This window comes from Cupressus sempervirens, chromosome 8 (assembly GCF_028749045.1).
Source record: "Cupressus sempervirens isolate cs-2001-9-10 chromosome 8, ASM2874904v1, whole genome shotgun sequence".
Lineage (NCBI taxonomy): Eukaryota > Viridiplantae > Streptophyta > Pinopsida > Cupressales > Cupressaceae > Cupressus > Cupressus sempervirens.
In genome coordinates, this window is record NC_143125.1 from 845,512,005 (window position 1) to 845,533,264 (window position 21,260).

Genomic DNA, 21,260 nt, shown 5'->3' on the forward strand with positions numbered 1-21,260 from the left:
TCCATTATGATGAGCTTCTTTAACCAATGATGCAACACCATTCCATGTTAACGAGCGACCATTTTCTTGAGTCTGTTCAATCCATACTTTCATCTAATCAATATTGTTTGCAATATACAAGTGTAGTGCATCCCACTCATGACCAACTATAAAGAAGGCAAGTACACCAGTTAGAAACAACTTATATATATTTATGATGGATAAGAATTGTTAAATTACAAAAAAAAATTATAATTACCTCTCACCCTCCTCAATCTACCTTTCCTCGTCAGGTACTCCCCTTTGAATTTGTCATTATAGTCGGGATCCCAAATGTGATCTACATGGATACCTCCTGCAAACTTTGAAAGATATTCACTAATATACACCATGGTCTGGTATATCATATATCTCTCTATCATAGAACCCTCAGGATGTGCTCTTTTTTGAACCAAGCCCTTCATAAATTTCATGTGCCTCTCAACCATCCACATTGATCTAGCTTGTATAGATCCACACAATTCAATCTCCTCAACTTGATGTATGAGGTAGTATTCTTGAGCATTGAAAAATGTTGGAGGTAAACACTTTTGCATTTCACACATAAGCTGTGGAATTTTTCTCTTCCAATATTTTATATCTTTTTTATCAATTTCTTTAGATGATAACCACCTAAAAGAGATTCAACACTCAAAAATACATAAAGGAGATTTCAAATAAAATTATACAATAGATTTCAGATAAAAAGCTACAAATCTAAGAAAAACCACTTCTAACCTCATGTATTTTCAAAGATCATATATAACTTGTTTAATACTGTTGTGAAACTATTGTGGAAGGGATAGAGGTAGGACAAACTGCAATCATTAAAAAATGATCATTTTAATATATTATTAAATAATGTAACTGGCACTACATTCTGTTGGAATATTCAAATATGGAAAGAGTACTTATGAGAGGGGGGGTGAATCATACGTATCAAACTTTAGCCAATAAAATTTTAACTGAAAGTAAGTTGCATGCATGTAAATACATCAAATAAACATGTAACAAAACTCATGAATCAATAACTCATAACACCAGAATTTTGGTAACCCAGAAACCCTCCAGAAATAAGAAGTTAAAACTCAGATGGGGATGATACCCACAAAAATTTACTGCAGCAATATTGTTCAACCACTTCTGATGGTTTGTCCTATTAAAGGCCTGCCCTATTAAAGGCCTGCCCTGTTAAAGGCTTTACACTATATTTATAGTGACCTGGTTAGAGGATTTACAAACACTTAACATGAAGTGTCACCCGGTTAAAGGATTTTAATCACCTAATCAAAAGGATCTTACAAAATAGCTGTAAAGCTAACCTATCACCATAGAATTTTATTCTAATACAATTGCTAGAGAGTATTAGATACAATAAACCTGATAGATTACAATCCTTGATTGTTGAATGTAGGCTCCCTTTTTGCCTTCTCCTAATCTTGATCCTTTGTGATCTGATAACCCTTGCTTCTAAAAATAGATTTTCTTATGCACCCTTGTATGTCCTTCCATATGTCTATTTACAATGAAATTTCATCTTCCTTATAAAGACTTCAAAGACTTAGGGTTTGATTTGAATCTACAATCCATATTGAATCTCAATTTCCCACTCAATACTTATCTTTTGCTGATTGGTTGCATGCCTTTAGCATTTTTCTTATTGGCTGCATGCAAATTACATTAAAAAAAAAGAAGTTTCGATCTCATCATTAAATCCTTCGAGATTTACCTTTTGTCGGCAGCAAAAACTATTTGCATCATAGTTTATGCAATTTCAAACTTTTATGTTGATCTACTGAGTTACTCAGCTCCTGAAGTATTTTTGATACTTGACACATGTTGTTTCCTAAATAGCTTGGCACTTGAACAAAACTGTATCACTCAGCACATGTTGTCACTCGGCACTTGTTGTCACTCGGCACTTGTTGTCATTCAACACTTGTTATCACTCGACATCTTATCTTACTCGGCACTTGTTATCACTCGGCACTTGTTGTCACTTAGTACCTTTTCTTACTTGACACTTACTCTTGATCTTGGTTAAGTGTATTGACACTTAGTTGTCAAATTTATTCTTTAAGCTAAAAAATTCAATCTTACAAATATACTATAAATAGAAAACATGACTTACCCTGAGGAAGGTATGCCAATCATGTGTTTTCAACCCTGGCCCAAAATCACCTTTCTTTGATAGAACAGTGCTTATATTTGCAGCAAATCCTATTAGAAATTTTGTTTTTTTGATAACTTCTTTTAATGCATCACTTTGTTGCTCTGTTAATAACCAAGGAAGGGCAGTTGTATTTATGCGATCTCCATTGCTATTTGATTCAATGAAAACTTTTAGTGCATGATTGGATTCATGAATGTCAGTACAAATTTTAGCAATTTGTTCTCTATCATGCCTTCTATCCAACATTTTCCATAGTGTCTCTATTACATTCTCTCCAATATGCATAGCATCAAACAAATGCGCGATTGAGAGATCCTTGCAGTATGGTAACCTACTATATTGAGTAGGATAAATTTTCATTCCTCTAGAAAGTTGGTCATTGATGCCTTGATGACCTTCATGAGCATCAATTACAGCATTAATAAATATAAGACAATATCAAAATACAAATTGTAAACTTTAGATGAAAAATTGGACATTACCTCAACGATTTAGTCGATCATATTCCAACTTTCATAAATGAGGTGTCATTCTTTGTGGCCTTGATGATGTCTCTTCTTTCCCATTGAAAAGATATTTTTTAGCAATTCGATACCTATGATTATTGTGGAGAATGTGTCTAAACTCATCAAACACCTACTTTCCTAAACTTCTCAAATGATGACATTTCATCTGCAGACCACAAACTGGACATGCAAATTTTCCCTTTGTATGAAGACCTAAAAGATCATGTATAATTATTATGTGCAACTTAAGCATTCAATAGTAATGTGTAAGCACTATAAAAGACCAAAAATATGTGATCTTAACAATATAACATACCACAAAAATGAGTTAGCCCAGGGGCATCATGTATTGTCCATACAAGCATTGCATGGAATTAAAATTGTGGATGTCCTATTAGTCTAGAGATGTCATAGATAGTGATGCCATTCCATAACTTCAACAACTCATCAATTAGGGGCTTAATATACATGTTCATATCTTTAACTTGGTATTTACCTAGCAATTGAATGAACATAAACATTACGTAATTATTATAACCATTTTCATGCACTATTTATAAATTAATTTAGATAACTATAAAATAAAAAAATATCTGGCACAATCATTGACAACATTATGTGCTCCCTCTTTAGGGACATCCAAGGAGGAATGTTATTGTTAATAACAAAAATAGGCCATACTAAGTAAACAGATCTCATATCTCCATATAGATTGACACCGTTTTCCGCCAATGAAAGTTTCAGATTATGAGGTTCTTCTTTAGAGTGTGACCATGTTTCTTGTATCTCTTTAAATGCAGAACCATCGATAGGCATTTGCATAATGTCATCTTGACTTCTATTGCGTGCATGGTAAATTGTGCCAAGCTAGCACACCTGAATATTCATGACGTGGAATAATGGGAATGTACCAAAAAACCTTGTGAGGCACTTTTTTTGTTACTTGATCTGACTGATATCTAATGACATGACAATCAAGGCATTCTATTGCAAATTCATGTTGTTTATGATATAGAATGTGATCATTGAGACATGCATGTATTGTCTAATACTTCATTCCAATCTGATCCATAATGTTAGATAATTCTCAGTATGAATGAGGCAAAATGTTTGATGGTGGTAATAAAAACTCACTAATAAACCTACAACAACAAATATGCATTGTTAATATAATGAATAGTAATTGTATGCTAACATCGAAGATGAAAAAATTAACATACCTTAGCATACATGACATTGCTACATTGGATATACTATTCATAACCTTTAAGTTCACCAACAACACTATAGCTGACAATAGAGTTGTTTGGGAGTCTTTGTATAAGGGCTCGTGTGCCTTCTCAAGTAAAGGTATGTCAAGAAAATCTTCATCATTATCATCAAATTTGCTAGTACCATCATTGTGAGCCTCTTCATCACCTGCCTGAATACCATCTTCTTCAATCATGTCCTCTGGTACATTATCATCTTCTTCCATGGAAGTGTTATCCTTAGCTTGGATATTCACACCTCCATGTTCCTCCAGTAGGAAATCCACATTCAACAATGGACAAAAATCATGGCCCCTTTCAACATGACCATATTCCCTACAATGACTTTGGGCTGTTGTGATTAGAATTCTTTGATTCTTTAAGCCCTTACACATTTTCCAAGGACAACAACATTTATCAGGTTTTTTTCCAAACTAAGCCACAGTGCAGCCATTGTCTCATTATTTTGTTTTGGGTTCATATTGTTAGGCGTGGTCTTTCTTCACAGGAAAATATACTTGCAAATAAATTGGAACATGAAGATGACTAAAATATTGAAACATATTAATGCAATCTTCAATTAAGAACATGTGAGCTCAAAAGGTGGGTAAATCTCAAAAACTCGTGAGCCTAAGATCATTACAATTTTAGCCATGAAATAATTGCAATTGAAATTTGTTGAAAAATAGGCCTAAGTGGGTTGGCCTAAGGGTCAAAAGAAGAATTCATATTTCACTTAATTACAAATCAATTAGCTTATGGAAGTTTGGCCTCATGGTGGTTGTACAATTTAAAAAAACTTAATCCTTAGACCATTTGGTCCAACATCAAGGGACATGAATCTAGGACTCAAACATCTATAAACGTTGGATGTTGAAATTCTTTGGAACATCTACCCTGCCAAGCACTTCTTGATCCTTACAATGGATCCAACACCTTCTCCTGGTCCAATCTTGAAATTATATGCAAGAAAATATACCCCTCATGTGGATGGAATCTCCCAACTCATAATTGTCCCATTCACGTAGTGACCCTTAAACAACACCCTGTCACATTTAAAGATCTTTGTCTCTAATCTCCCTGCATTTCTTTGCACAAAATCATATCAAATAGGTGCATAATACATTAGCAACCCCTCTTCCATGAGTTACATATACAATACAGTAGTGGGAGGGGTCATATTCATTGAGTTTTCCTTAGACAGACAAGTTCTGTCATGTGACAATGACAATCTCTTATTACCTGTGCAAAATCCTTTACAAATGACTTTTCACAAATAAAATCAACTTACAAAATAACCCTTTCAATCATTTTCATATTCAAAGAAAATATTTGAAGTGAAATAAAGCTTGCACCAATTAAAAACAACCAAATTGCATAGTCATTGTTCTGTGACAGTTTTAACAGTGAAATACAGAGTTTTTTATTGATTTTCGAGGGCTATCACATTAACATCTCCTCAACACCTTTACACATTCATCTATCATGTTCATATAAGATTATTTTTTTCCTTTTTATAATTTCCTAACACCCTAAAACCAACCAAATTCCCTTTAACTATCTTGGGACAGTTTAGAACAATTTTTAATATCTTTAATAACTGTCCTTTATGATAACCTCGAGCTTTAGGACTCAATTCTTGTGACATTTTTGAGACTAATTGACCTTTATAATGCTTAAAAGACTCATAAACCTTCACTTAAACCCATGACTCTACCATAGTGCCATATGTGGCTTGTTTGGCAACATTTTGACATATTTTCAAATTACATTGCATTTATTTCCATTTGATATGCATTTTATGACTCTTTGACCCTATTCAACCTAGTACATTCTAGGACTCCCTTTGCCCATGATATTTTACTACATTACATAAATGACCCTTGTCCTTTCATCTTGATGCCAAGAATGGCTTACAACTTGAACTTTAATGATTACAAACATATCAAAAAGGACCTTCAGAGGGTCTTATTACATCAAATCCCACATAATAACCCTGCAATTCTGCAATAAGGCACATAACTTGTTGAAGGTTTTGATTTTTGGTTTCAACTGGGTTTCACTTAATATAAATGGGTATAAAACCCTCACTAAACATTTTATAAATAGGAAGCAAGCTAAGGGGGCTTGACTGCAGGAAAAATTCAATGGTTTAATATGCTTTAGCCAAAGTAGTAACATGCCAAGAAGTTACAAGGAATGGTTCACAAGACACCAATTGCTGACCCTTCTACAAAGAAGCTAGCAAACCAAGTAGTTTTGATTGAGAGGAAAACTCAATGGATATGCATGTTGGTGTGATTTTTCACAATATAGAAATATTCTGATGTTTGTGGTAGAAAATCAATTAAGTTTTTTTTTTTAAAGTCTTGCAGATTAGGGTTTTATTTTGTGAAATCCTAAAAATTGTTAGGTTACCCTAAGTATGCCCTGTTATGTAAGTTGTATCTTCCTTTCAATTTCTCAAGGTTTGGCTCTAAATTATCGACAAAAAGGCCCTAAGTTCGTGAAAAACCCTTATACCTTTGTTTTGTGTTGCCCTAGTTTTCAAAATTTTCAAAAAGGTTATTGTTTCAAAACCATTTTGGCATGGTATTTTATCTTAAAGATTTGTTTGCATCAGAATACCTTTATTCCTTAGGATAAACCTTTTATGTGCTCTAATTGGATATTTTATTACAAAAAAAATGCCAAGTTCAAATGTTTTTCAACACCGTTGATTTTAGTTCAGATATACAGTTCTCGCATTCTCACATTATCAAAGTGCTAGGTTTTTAACTAATGCGGGGAAGCATATTTGTGACACATAGCCCCAGATGGTTTTTGAGATACAGTGCACCGCAAAAGGTCTGGTATGTCAGCATGGGATAGGACACTTTTGCAAATTTGTCAAATTTTCTAGGACATGTTTTATTTTCCTGTATTGTCATTAATGGTCTAAATCAATAAAGCTTCACCTTATGATCAATATGCATCAACCGTGGATCTAGTTCAGATCTATGATTCCCGCATTCTTGCATTATCAAAATGCACAATCTTTAAATAATGCGAGAAAGTGGGCTCATGATGCGTGGTAATGGTGACATCATGGGCCCACCTTTTGCAGAAAGGTAATTACCGTGTGTCCTCCATGGCGATTGTCAAATGACATGGACCGGAGAGAAAAATTTTCATTGATCCATTCAGATTGAATGAATGCATAGTCATTACATGTTTCTGATCATCGTTGATTAAAGTGAGATCAACAGTTCCTGCATTCTCGCATTATCAAAATGTGCGATCTTTAAATAATGCGAGAAAGCGGGCATGGTGGGATTAGAACAAAGCTTTAAGAATTATGCTGAGTCATGCCACATTGGAAAAGACTAAAAGAAATGGAACATGCCATTGGTGGTGGGAGATAGGTTGCCAAGTCCAAAATGGCAATGTCATGGGCACAGAAACTTTAATTGCTGTCAGAAGCACATGGACAAAAGAGCAAGTTCTCATTGGTCAAGTTGATCTAGTGGGCTACCAAATAAAGAAATCTTAATTTTCCATTGAGCAGAGTAAAATTGATGGTGCCTGCATTCTTGCATTATTAGGATGTGAGGGTTTTAAATAATGCGGGCAAGCGGGTTTCCAACATGTGTCTGGGGATCCTAAAGTTTTAAAAGGCTTCTTGTTTTTGAAATGAAGCTGTCCGATGCATGAGAGATCAACGGGTAGAATTCAAATTCAAGATACAACTTGAAAATAGTAGTTGCAGAAATAAATATGATACAGAGCTTCCTTCATGTGACCTAAATACTCTGATATAGCACATGAATTTGCTTTTGTTGAAGCATAGTTATAGATTTTTGCAGTATGAGAGGATTTCTAGAGCTAGGACATAGAATTTTTCAAGGGTTTCAACGTAATTCACAAAAGACATTGTAGAGAAAGGAGGGAAAATCTAGTGGGTAAGTGATCTGTAACTAGTAGAAATAATAATTTGCTATTATAAATTTCCTGAACTCTTAAAGATGCCTCCAAGAAAGGATTTTTCTCGGCAAACTGTATATTCAAAAAGGGGTGTGCATGATGATTTTCTAGAACAATTTCCTTTGTCAGTACATGAGATAACAAAAGGGAGGGAGTTAATTCCTAAAAACCCTAGAGTAGCTATAGTAGAGGGTTTTTATGACAAGGCCAATTAGGTACGAGGTGCTCAGGTATCCATGGGAGGTTTGGAATTATTCAAAAAGTGGTTTTCAAAGAAAAAATTGGATAATCCTCTGAGCAATGTTTGGGAGTTTGATATTGGAAACTTGATAGTCCCTACAGTTTTCTTGGACAGTGATTTATTAATGGATTTGGCCAAGAAGTATGACCCAATTACAGGGCGGATAAAGAATCATGCTGGAGTAAACCTCTTTAGGGTTTTCCCTGAACTGATTAGAGAAGTTTTCAATCTTAACCCTAACCATGCTATGCATGAAACCATTGACATGGATAACCTACAAGCAAGGTATGATGCACAAAAAGTCTACTTGAAAAGAGGGCCACTGCAGGAGCATGCTGCTAAGGTTGGTAATTTGTCTGTAATTACTATCAGTACCCCATAGCCACTATTAAAAAGACATTTTAACATTAGGGCTAAGGCATTATATGTTTCCCTTTGTAAGATTTTTGGAATAGATGAGGTAGAACAAATTCCAGGCCCAATTTTCCTCATCATGGCACAAACTCTTCAATTTGGAATGAGCTCCATCCTGGATTTTACAACATTTCTCGCAAAAGAAATTCACAATGGTTTGGTTGGGATAGCACAAGGAAAAGTAAATAAACCATTCTATTGGTATTCATTTCTTATGTATATGTGCTTGTACAAGGGATTTTCCTTTTTCTCCATAGGTATGGAATTGGAAACAACTAGGGAAGGGGAGAAGAATTCAGTATAGTTATGGAGTGTAGATATGACCTCTGAAGCCATAGGTGCTAGTTATGTGAGGTTTGATAGGTATTTTGCATCAAAGCTTAGACTGCTTTTAAGAGGAGATAGCCCTAGAATCCCACAAACATTTTTAGAATTGGTCAGACCCAAGGACTATGCTAAAGGGCTACTTGTCAGTCATAACTAGGGGGATATAATTCCCTACAATGTTTCAACAGTAATAAGAGTGTATGGTTTTTTGGGAAAACCTCATGTGCTACCGTTTCATGTGTCATTGAAGATAGGAGTTGCTGAGTTGTTATGGCAGATAGGTACCATAGATGAGAGGGAGTTGACCAGGAACGACACATTTTTTCCAATTGTCACGGTGGCCCATGATTTTGTTTTTGTGAGGAAAGGTTGGAAACACCTAAACTTTTTTTTAGACAAATATAACATGGCAGAATCTCATGCCAGATTTATTTATCCTGAAGGTTTCTATGATATCTTCAGGGAGAGAATAAAATCTTCTCACATGGTCCAACAAGTTTATTATCCTGAAGATGTGATTAGAAACATTTTCAACTTACAAGAAAAAGAATTGAGAAAAGAAAAGTGGATGGTGTTTAGCAAAACTCTTGAATTTATTAATGCTTTTGACCCCCACTATGACCCATTGAAAGAAAAGAAATACTGGGGAACCAAGATGCAGGCCTTGATGAATAATTTTGCTGAGATATCACAGGCTATGAATGAAAAAAGGGCTACATATATTAAGGCATACCCAAACAAGTCTGCAGAAGTGTAGAAAAGGATTAATAGTAAAAACATAGTAGCTCCTGGCCAATATACCTTGTAGAAAAGGGCAAGTTATGTAATGATTTAGCATGTGCAACAAGGTCCTCCTCATCAAGGAAAAAGACCAGGAAGTCCATCTACAACTAGTGCTCCAAAAAGGAAAAAATTAGAATAGGGATCTTTTTCTTCTCTGCTAGAACAGTATTCCCCAAGCCAATCCCCAATCAGGATAGATGATGAAGCATCTTTAGGGGAACAATTAAGACAAATTGGAGGAGAAGGGGATATAATTGTTACTTCCATAGATCTAGAGATTGGGGAACCACAAGAACCCTGTGCACCTTCCTTGGAGCTTACTGTTGCTGACTATAAAGGTAAGGAAATTGATCCTATAGTTGCCCAAGCCTCTGAGAGGTTTGTAAATGATGAAAACTTTGTGAAGTCTAGAGCATTTGCACAATTTTTGTGGAGGCTGAATATAGGCAATTTTGAAAATACTTGTAACAAAATAAAAGAAAAACAACCAAATAAACTAGAATCTATTATCAAAGAAGAAGTGAAATCTAAATTTTTGAATGATTTTTCCGAATTTACACCTGAGGCCGGGAGGCAATTAGTTAAATAGTCAAGAGTTCTTATCTTACCTGAATGGGATATTGTGAATGCTATGGTTTTTGATTCAATAAGAAAACAAAAGGATGTCCAGTTACAAACTGAAGAAGAAATTTTATAGGCTCATAGAGGAGTTAAATTTAGTGATGATCACCAAGCCCTTGTAATTTGGTCAATTGAGGAAAGGGATAAAACTAGGATGCAGGAAATCTCTACTGCAGAACATGCTGGTACATTGACAGTATACAGGGCTAGTGAAGTAAGAAGCAAGAAAATAATGGGAATGGCCTCATAAGTGCTGAAATTTGGTGCTATTGTATCTAGCAAGGAAGAGGATAGATTTACCCAACTCAATGCTAGATTTGAATAAGTTTTAAAAGCATATGAGGAAAGGGGAATACAGATACAGTCACTAGAAAACAAAATGTCTCAAATGGAGAAGATACTTGGAAAGAGAAAAGTAGGAGAATCCAGTGCACATAAGATGACCTACCATTCATAATCACTTGTTGGAGCAACCCCTATTGTTGAAATACCAGACACCGTTGAAAGACCTCAATTCTATACTACGGAGGACTTTGAAGAAGAAAAAACCAAATTACATGAGTTGCAGGTAGAATTAAAGAATCAATATGAAGGAAAATTGAAGCAGTGTGTGATGTATTTAAGGGATAAAATACAAGAGTTATAGCTCTCATGGATGAGTTGAGCAAAGATGAGGTTAAATTAACTCCTCTGGCACATAAGTGGAGGGAGAGAAACAATGATATCACATTCATATGTATATCGGCTGTCTAAATGCCTTGACATCAAGTAGAGAAATTTTTTGATTTATTAAATAAGTTAGGAGATTTTGGTGATAAGAGGGATTCTTTGCAAAAAAGATTAACACATTGTTTTTCCAAATATATTGCTAAAAAATTCATTTTATTTCCTTGTGCTTTAGAATCTGTTGACACAATAAAGGAAAAAGAAAAGTGGAAAAAAGAGTTAGATGAAATATTTCATGAAAGGATCAAGAATATCATGAATGAAACTGGTCACTGGTTTTGGGTAAGAACAGACAAAGAGTTGATAAAGATACAATTATTCTATAATGCCATCAAAAAAGAGCTTGATGGTTTAGAGGAATTGGCAAATTCTTTAGTAATTATACAAAGAGAGGCTCTAAATTTTAATTGGCCAGATGATGATGTTTATAATGAGTGGAAAAATTAGTTTTTAGTACAAATGTCAAAAGATGATGAGTAGGAAGATGCAAAAGTAAAGGTTACCCTCATAATCAGTAATGAAGACATGGAAAATCCCTAGATCAAAGTAAGTTTGCAGGTAGTTGAAGATGATACATCACTTTTTAACCTTATGGCCACTTACTCTGAGGATGAAGAATAAATGAAGAATCAAATCATATTCTTTTGTTTCAACAACCGAGAAGCATAACAGAAAGGGACCCACCAAAGAATGTTTGATGTAATAGCTTTTCTATTGTTTGCTTTTGTCTTTTGTGGTAGACATTTGTCAGTATCTTTTAGAAAACACATGCCACTTTCTTTTAGCCTGAAGCTTGTTGCATCTCACACTATTTAGGTGAGATTCCAAGGCTAAAGAATGGTCCGAATTCTATTTTTCTAAGTAATATGCTTAGTCTGTCTTTGGTCAGAAATTTTGAAAGAAAATCCATGAATTATTTTCTCTGTCAATTCTTTGAGAATAAATGAATATAGAATGAACTGTGTCTTTTTCTAAAGGTCATTTTGAGTTTATTGTAAATGGTATACCATTTTCAAAGAAAATGAATACAAATTGTGAATTGTCCCCATATCAGTTCTTTTTGAATCTTGTCTCCTTCTAATTACATGGTTATCTTGATATTGTATAAGTAAAGGCTTGTGCAATTGAATACAATCTAGTTAGGTTGTATATCTATTTATCATTGTTGTTAATTCAATGAATTAAATAAAAGCTTTGATGAATGTGATGAGATTTCTTTAGTAATGGAAAGGATTTTGAATGATGAATTTTGATAAGAATTTCTAATAGAATTTGTTGTAAGGCAAAAAATTAGATCTAAGAATTTGCTATAGACTCTGAACCCCAATGGATTAGGCATTGATCAAATTGATTCACTGAAAGAGAAATATATCATAAATGGTTATCAAAATGCAGCATCAAATCAAATTTTACTTTTATTTCCTATAGATCTTCAAAGGTTGGCCAGTACTTGTCTACATGGAATGTTTTAGCTTCAGTTAGCCAATATTGTTAAGAACATCTGCAGATCTATAGAAGAAATTTTGGCCATATATGTTATGTGGGATGTATTTAGCAAATTGTTATGAATTATGTATGTATTTGAGGATTTGAGATGAGAATCAGAATGAAAGTAAAATAATCCTCATATGGTCTTTTCTAGTTGTGAATCATCCCTGGGTATACCCACCCTGGTTTTGCAGAGCCAAAAGAGTTAAGACAATCTATGGTTTTGGTGAAGTTGGGTCCAAGTACTTTGCATATGCAATTGTTAATAAGAATTTGCTAGCCTTTAGATTGTGTATGTACTGTCATCTTGGTAGTAAGCATTCTGTCACTTAGTAGTTTTACTAAATTTTAAAACACCCAACAATGCACATTCGAGAAACAACAATGCTAGCATGAGTGACCTCTAAAGAAGTGTTTGTGCTTCACCCCTACTACTCATGAGATTTGTCTCAATAAATACAATTCAATACTTCACAACAATATCGCTTGTATGAAAATCCACACCATTTTTTCCTTTTTTCTAAATTTACTTTATAAAATATTTCTTTTAAGATGCAGTGAGGGGACACTTTCATTTCTAGTCTTTTTCAAAGCAAGGCTACCATGCTGTGCACAATTTGTTCATTGCAATATTTAAAAGAAAATAAAAGGAGCTCAAAGTCAGTCAAAGATGGTTAAAGGATTCTTGGAAAAATATTAGACTTTGGAAATTGATATTTTCTTAATATTAATATCAAATTAAGGCTCTTCCTAGATATCATATTCCTCTCCTTTTTCTGCCTACCATATAGTAATAAGAAAAATAATACTCTCATATATAGTGTATACAAAAATTTATGTTCTCACTTTAATCATTTGTATACTTCAAGAGGTTTCTTGACAAGGGCCATAAACCATTACATTGCAACCTAGAGCATAATAATGTCATCAACATTCTAAAGCAAGATTACTGCAAGACCAAACTTGCTCGTGCTTTATTGAACTTGTAGCTATCTTTCCTATATATTACTTATAAATTGAATATTTTTTACATTTCCAAAGTTTCTCCATACTTCAAGAGATTTCTTGACATCATCCATAAAGCATTTAAGGTACACATCAAAGCCTGGTCATATCATCAGCATCAAAAAGGGGGAACCGCTGCAAGAATAAAGTTACTCGTACTTGTTATGACTTGGGAGCTACCCTACGTATAGTTTATGAAATTGATTTTTTTCATATATGAGTCCCTCCAAATTATCCTATACCATAAAAAATCAGTGCTAATGGCGAGCTTGATATGCTCTTTAAAATTAAGCTCTTAGGTATTGTTCAACTTCTTAGAATTCTTGAAGCTAGTACTTTAATCCTATGGTAAGAGGCCACTTAGATAAAAATAGTAGCAACTTCAGGAATATCAAATACAAAAATTTAATATTTTTAAGCTTATGCTTTGATATGAACAAGATCTGAATAATGATAAATACATTTTTAATAGAGAAACCAGCTAGAACTTAGAGTAAATTTGATATAAGTAGTAAATAATTTAATTTATCATTAAAAAGATCCTGTAATCTCTATTTCATTCTTTGTCCTACTGAAAACCCTATTAGTCATCATAAGAAAGTACCCATAAATGTATATGATCAAGCTTGTGTGAAAAATGAAATTGGGGTTATATAGAAACATCTACTAGTTTAAGCTCTGAAGCCATGGGAGTTAGCACAAAAGCCACAATCATCCATATCACAATTTTGAATTAGTGAGAACCTGTAGCATCAAATTATGTTCTTGGTAGTAGCAGCTAAAGATTTTGTGCATGGCCACACATCTGTTGAAGTGCCACGACTCTACAATATTTTTATTCTACATCAACAAATTGTAAAATGGACTTAAAAGTACAACACTTTCTCTGCACCTTGCATGGACTCTAGAAAGATGTTCTGCCAAATGGTTGAAATTTGTTCACTCATATGCAAAATTGTTTGCTTATATCATTTTTATAATATAGCATCTGCTTTAAGTGTACCAATCCAGCTCTCTATTGAATGTAAGAAATCCATAAATACATTTTCAACATTTCTAATGTATTGATTCCTTTTATCTTTATGATGGGAATATATATTGCATAGATAAGAAATAGTTATTAAAATTTTAGGGCCACTAACTCAACGAAGGCCAGGGTTTCTATTAGAACCTAGATTTCTAAAATTTGGTGCTGCTTTTGTATATTTACTCTTATAGGGATCCTTAGTAGCACATTTAAAAAAAATATTTTTCTTGAAATCTATTTGGTGTGGTTTTGATTAATGCTATGTGTCTAGTTGTAGTTGGATTTCCTAATATATTGCAATTGCCAACACTGTGATAATCTAGTAAAATTTCAAAAGCATACCTTATTTAAGAAGTTTTTTGAATCATTATTATGAGTTTGTTGCATTACATCCTTGCCCAGCTACACTTCTACAATGTAAAAAGATAACAAATGGGTAGATTTTCCTTCTACAACAAACTCATTGTCTTCAGGATTAGTGTGTCTTTAATTAAAATATTTTAAGACATAATGGGTAATCAAATAGTTTTTTCTTTCTATTGCTAGGAAATAGCATATTGATACTCAAGATATGGTTAAAATTGGCTTTGGCTGACAATAGTAACAAAGTTATTTTTGGCCAAGTTGGAAATGCTTCAGTGTCTTTTGGTGTGTAGTGTTAACTATTGGCTCCATTGGGGGGGTTAGCTAATCTAGAAAAAATATAGGATCAATGATGGTGATTCCCTATATTAAGTTGCACACAAGATCCTCCAAGTTGGAAATGCTTCAGTGTCTTTTGGTGTGCAGTGTTAACTAGTGGTTCCATTGGGAGTGGTTAGCTAATCTTGAAAAAATATAGGATTAATGATGGTTATTCCCTATATTAAGTTGCACACAGGATCCTCCAATTTTCAATTGATTGATTGCAACAAATAAAATATTGCTTTTTCTATGTATTCAAATAAGGAATTTAGTTGAAACAACCAAGAAATGTATTCAAGAAAAACTTGTGTCCTGATTCAAATTCCAAGAGAACTCAACCCATGCTATTCCCACTTTAGTAGATATCCCTTTCACATCCTCCCTTGCCTCTCTAATTAAGTGAATACTCGCAAAAGTTGCCTATCTTGAGAAATGGAGCCATGGGGATTACATTACTGTCTTAAAATTTAATAATAAACTAGGTGTTCCAACTATTCATATATCTGCTGTTGATACAGATTTGGAAATGGTCCTTATTATCAAAATAATTCGAATGGAGATTGGATGTGAATATTGATTATGAAGAAAATGCCTACCTGAATCAACTCAGAGTAGCAACCTGATAAGGCACAATAAGCTTGTCTCCCAAAGAGGAATAATAGTTAAGGAAATGCAAGGCTTAATTGATTTGATAGCATTGTGGAAGCATTTGAGCCTATTCAAGCTTCTTATAAAGAATCAACTCAGAGCTATTCAAGAAGATAGTATTGTGGAAGATATCAAACTTAAACACCTAAACGAGTCAACCAAAGCCATTCATAACTGATTTGATACCAAAGAAAAGAGAATCAAAGAATTAACTTGCAAGGAACTCCAACTAAATGCTTTTCATACCAAACACCAGTGCTACAAAACTATAAAATAAATAGCTAGATGAAGAATTTTCAAGAAAAAAGACAAAGCGAAGCCCAAACTTAAGCCTTGCTTGTCCTTCAGAATACACGTATGGATTCAAAAGAATTATTTTTTAGTTCTTTGTGATAGTGCGTGATGGTAGCTTTAGAATATTAATTATTTCAGGCTAAGACTAGGACACAGGCCATTGCAATATTTTGAGTCTAACATATTTAAATGACCAATGATGCCTACGATTATGGTAGAATTGTCAATGGATATGTTTTACATCTCCAAAGTAGGTTTTTTTTAATGTGTATAACTCCTTACTTTATCTTTGGGCATGACTATTTTTGATGTTTAGATCTTGATATTGTTGTAACCCTATTCTGATAACATACAAAATGTTGAAGCTTGAAAGGAATTTGGAAGTTTTTGGAATCCAAAGTAGGCACTTTGTTAGTTGTGTCTGAATTTGTCAAGAAGTCAAGCCCTTCGATGAAGCTATAAATCATTTAGAGTATCTCAATAATCATTAAACCTTATCCAAAAACTATTTTTCCCAAATTTTTAGCAAATTAAATCTTAAGCCTTTTGTAGTCCCAAAATGGGCTCCAAAATGTTCAGTTTTTTTTAGCAGAATAAAAAAAGAAATCAATTGTGAGGACTTGTAGGAGAAATACAGAGATAAACTTGCAGATTATAATGATGGACTAAATCAGAGAAATGAAAGGAATGTCAACCAAAGAAGAAAAAAACTATAGGTATTTCAGTCCACCTTCAATCCATGGAATGATTTGAAAACCCTAAGCAAAATAGATGGAACAACAATGTCCAGTATAGCCACAAAAATTAGCGCTGAAACAACTAGAAGAGATCCCAACATTAGCAAAGCAAACCATCATCTCTACCCTTACCATAATTTGGCTCATCCACAATGACCATACATAGTAGATTCCCAATTCTTGAGTGTCCCTCTCACATTTTTGTAGAAGTTTCTCATAACAGTGAAGTAGGGCACAAAATTAACCTTTTTACATTTTAACATATGAAGCTCGTGTTGGTCAAAATTTTGACCAACATGAGCATGGATTTTTAAAAAAAAGTTATTTCTCCTTGAAAATTTTGACCAATCTAAAATATTTTAATAGATGGGCAAAAATTTTGTTCTAAAATTTTTGTTCCTTATCAAGATTTTTAATCATGCAGTTTCGAATAGGAGTGGTTAAGAATACCCATCTCTCACAAGCCTAAATAATCTACTTCACACTCACTACATCTAGGTGATGCTCAGAAAAATGAAACATTATGACTTCTTGAGAGCTCAACTGTGATAATGCTACTCTAATTCAAGTGCAATTAACAAGCCAATGTAGCTTGCTACCTCATTTGCAAAACCTTCATAAAGTGTTATGTCCTATGAAACATTGATTATAGAGTTTCTCAGATCATTCATTAACAAGTAGGTGGGTTTTCAAGCTTGTAATTTTTAGATCCCTCAAATATCTAGCAATAGATTAGAAAGAAAATGGAACTTTTGCTAACCATGTATTTATGGTGTAGGTTAGTGGATCTCATTGTAGCTAAGACACTCTTGCCAATAAAACATGTTGCTTTTTCACATTGCTTTCGCACAAAGGCTGGTGCTGCAGGCTATGTAACAAGGTATGATTGCATTTTTTTTATGGAAGTGTCACTCTCTTGAGTAAATGGAAGTGCACATGTTTTCTGCTATATTAGTTTTTATTGCATTACGTCAACGTTGGAAACTATGATTGCATTAAATAAAAGGTAATCTATTCCATCCAACATGCGTTTCTTGAAATATGAAAAAACTATTCAACTAAACAAAATGTTTGTAACTTGTATGCACTCCATTCTAATAATAAATGTGGTTTGAGGTTCTTGAAAGGGCTAATGTTTAGATTTAGTAAATTACAAGATACTCATTAATGCTGCTTAGGATTGATAACGCTATGTGGAATGGTGTGCAAAATGTTTGGTAAAATCATTATTATCTACATAATGGAGACCATTGAACATGTAAAATCAACAATTTCTTGAGTACTTTGATTTGTATAATACCACATAAAATGTATGGTCAGCTTATATTCTACTAATATCTTGCAACTATGTCAAGTTGAAAACAAATGCATGCTCAAAAGAAACTATATTTCATATTGGAAAATAGAACATGCTTTCAAGTTAGTAAATGTCAATAAACCTCCCTGGTTGAAGGTCTGATCTCTCTTGGCAGGATAGGTTGAGGTCCCTAGTTCTTGTAAGGGACTTGATTCCCTCTTCATGAACCCTTACATGTATACTTTAATGGAGGTTGGTAGTACTTTTGGATGAGTGTCAATAATATTTGTTTTCAAGTTAAGCTTTGAGCTCATTATTTGGGGAGTATATCCTTCTAATGTGTGTATTTCATTGGTAATTAAGGTTGTCAAAAATATTCACTCAATTTCAAGAGTGATTTTTGTTATGTTAATACATGTTGTGCTAACTATTTTTATTATTTTAATTGTTGGCTAAGGTATTTTATCAGATGACTATACATCTTTAAATGCAATGGTTAGGTTTAAATTGACAACTATTGGTCCTTAAAATGACACTAATGCTATCACAGAAAGGGAACATTTATGAAAGACACTCCCTGTATCACTTGCATTGTAAATGGAAACCTTTGGAATAAAGCATTAATTTTTATATACTAATGCAATCATTTTGGTCAGAATTGTTAATCTTTTTTTTTCTACCATGACTTATTATCTTCTAGTGGGGTAGGATTTTTTATGGTTACATCATTGTGTGCATCTCATTGTGAGCTCATCCCCCATACATGGTTCCCCTGTAGCTTCTTTAATGTGTGGACAAAGGCAGTGGAAATGGATTCTTAGCCTATGAAGTGAAACTTCATGATTCCATTCACTTGCCTCTACTCCACTAGACTAAAATAGTAGTGCTTGGAGGAGAGTGCCAGTGTGTTCCAACTCTCTTATAGTTACACGGTAGGTGCATTCATTGAGTTTGAACCCGATCCTCTCTTGCAATTATAACTTTTTAAAAGTGCACTAGGATTTCTTCATTCGTCACTTTCCCTTAACCTGTCTAGATATACGAGTCATTCAATTTTAGGGAAAAAAATTATTTTTGTAACAAGACATATTATGTTTTATGCCTTCATTCTTATTTCTTTATATACTAAGTTGTGCCCACTATCCACAAATAGAATATTGGTGATAGATGATTGAGACTCCAAGCCATAATGATTAAAAGATACCATGGTTGCACACTACTTTGTTGTTTGAAATGATTCATAACTAACAATAATAGATCTATGTTATATAGATTCCTCAGCTCCTTCTGGTGAGTGATTAGTGAACTGAGTTTTTATTAAATTTCTATTGCCTAAAGTATAGCTATTTTTTGGGTTGTTGGGCAGAGGTTTGTACCGTGTCCATTAGTTTAGTAAGGTTGAAATGTTTATGATATGTCATCTAGAGGAAAGTACATTATTCCTTGAGGAGATAATTAGCATTGAGGAAGATCTCTTTTCTTCGCTTGGATTACACTTCAAGTGAGTTGGAAATCTTTGGCTATTTAATTGATTATATAGCATAATTTTTTTGTTTTTTTGTTTTACAATTTTTGATTTTAAGCAGGACTCTAGACATGCCTTCTGAAGACTTAGGTGCACCATCATACTGCAAGTATGATGTGGAGGCATGGATGTTAGGTCTAGGGCAGTATGGTGAGGTACACCCTAAACTGTAGTGCCATTCAGCAAGGACAATATTTGATTGGTAAATAGGAAAAAAATGCCTCTACAAATATCTGTATAATAATTATGCAAATTTTCTTATTTTCAGATATCCAGTGCATCAAACTACATAGGTTACCAAAGTCATCGACTTAATATTCGGTTTCGACCTATAAGTGCAGAATCAACTCTTTTAGTGGCTATCAAGCCCAAGAAAGGAAAAACCCCATTGCCACCATTGCAGTTTGTACATACGTTAAATACAATAGCTTGTGTTGTACCTAGAATGATTATATCCATACTTGAAAATTTTCAGCAGGAAGATGGGTCTGTAATTGTTCCAAAATTTTTGAAACCATTCATGGGTGGTGTTAAAGTCATATATCCAAAGTCGAAACAATAAAGCAATTTCTTAGATGTGAAGATAATTTTGTGATAGTTTTTTGAACCATTGTTTCTGAGTAGGACCTCAGATTTAGCTACTGAGTGTATGAAATGTTTTCCACCTCATACATTTTAGTACTCATCTTTCTTGACCTTAGTAATCCTCAAATGGTAGGTTTAATATACATTTATTGGGATAAGTTGTAGGTAGGTGTCTTAAATACATTTCTGCATTGCTTACTTGATCTGTTGGTAACTCAAAGATCCAAAAAGGTATAAAATGGTATTCTTTGAATATTCATTTTGTTCAAATGAAATTTAGAGGGGAGATTATCCCAATACTACAAACTATAAATAAGAGAATATTTAAATACAATATGTTGTCTACTACATCACACTTTGCAAAGGGAGGGCATTCTTCTTCAAAAGATCATATTGATAATGATATAGCAGATCGCACAAACAACATGAGGATATTTAACAGTAGCAAGTTCTCATTAATTTTTTTATTTATTTTTATATGGGGGTGTCCCTGTGACCTTAGCCTAGTGATGACTAGTGATCGGTGTGAGCTTAGGGTGAGACTAGCCCCCTATAGGTATAGAGTAGCCGCAGGCAAGCTACTCTTGCCATTTGAACCCAGAGGTGGAATCAAACTCAAGACCATGAGGGTGACCCATGACTTCAAGCCTATCTGTCTACCATGTGCACTAGGGGTCACCCCCTACAAGTTCTAATTTATTATGAAGAAAGTCAGCACACTGCTTCCATAAATATTCTTGATTCATATGGAAGGAAAAATACTTTGAGGAGGCCATCTTACTGTAATAGTTGTTTTTCGGGTAAGAAATAAATATAGTTTGAGACAAAAGAATTTGAAACAAGATCAAGGGAGAGTTGGTAGTATTTTTGTTAAAGAGTCTCATGAAAATGCCAAGAATCCTAATGATGTCAAAATGATGGCAGTGAAAAACAACAAAATGTCCAAAG

At 33.8% G+C, this 21,260-nt stretch overlaps 1 protein-coding gene across 1 annotated transcript; it reads left to right on the plus strand.

Annotated features, from left to right (window-relative positions):
- Window positions 1–6,992: 6,992 nt before the first annotated feature.
- Window positions 6,993–20,289, plus strand: LOC149545064 (serine--tRNA ligase, chloroplastic/mitochondrial-like). The gene is made up of 4 exons (XM_089796038.1): window positions 6,993–7,057; window positions 17,684–17,785; window positions 19,789–19,882; window positions 19,996–20,289. The coding sequence occupies exons 1-4, from the start codon at window positions 6,993–6,995 to the stop codon at window positions 20,287–20,289; spliced, it is 555 nt and encodes a 184-aa protein (XP_089652164.1).
- The last annotated feature ends 971 nt before the right edge of the window (window positions 20,290–21,260 follow it).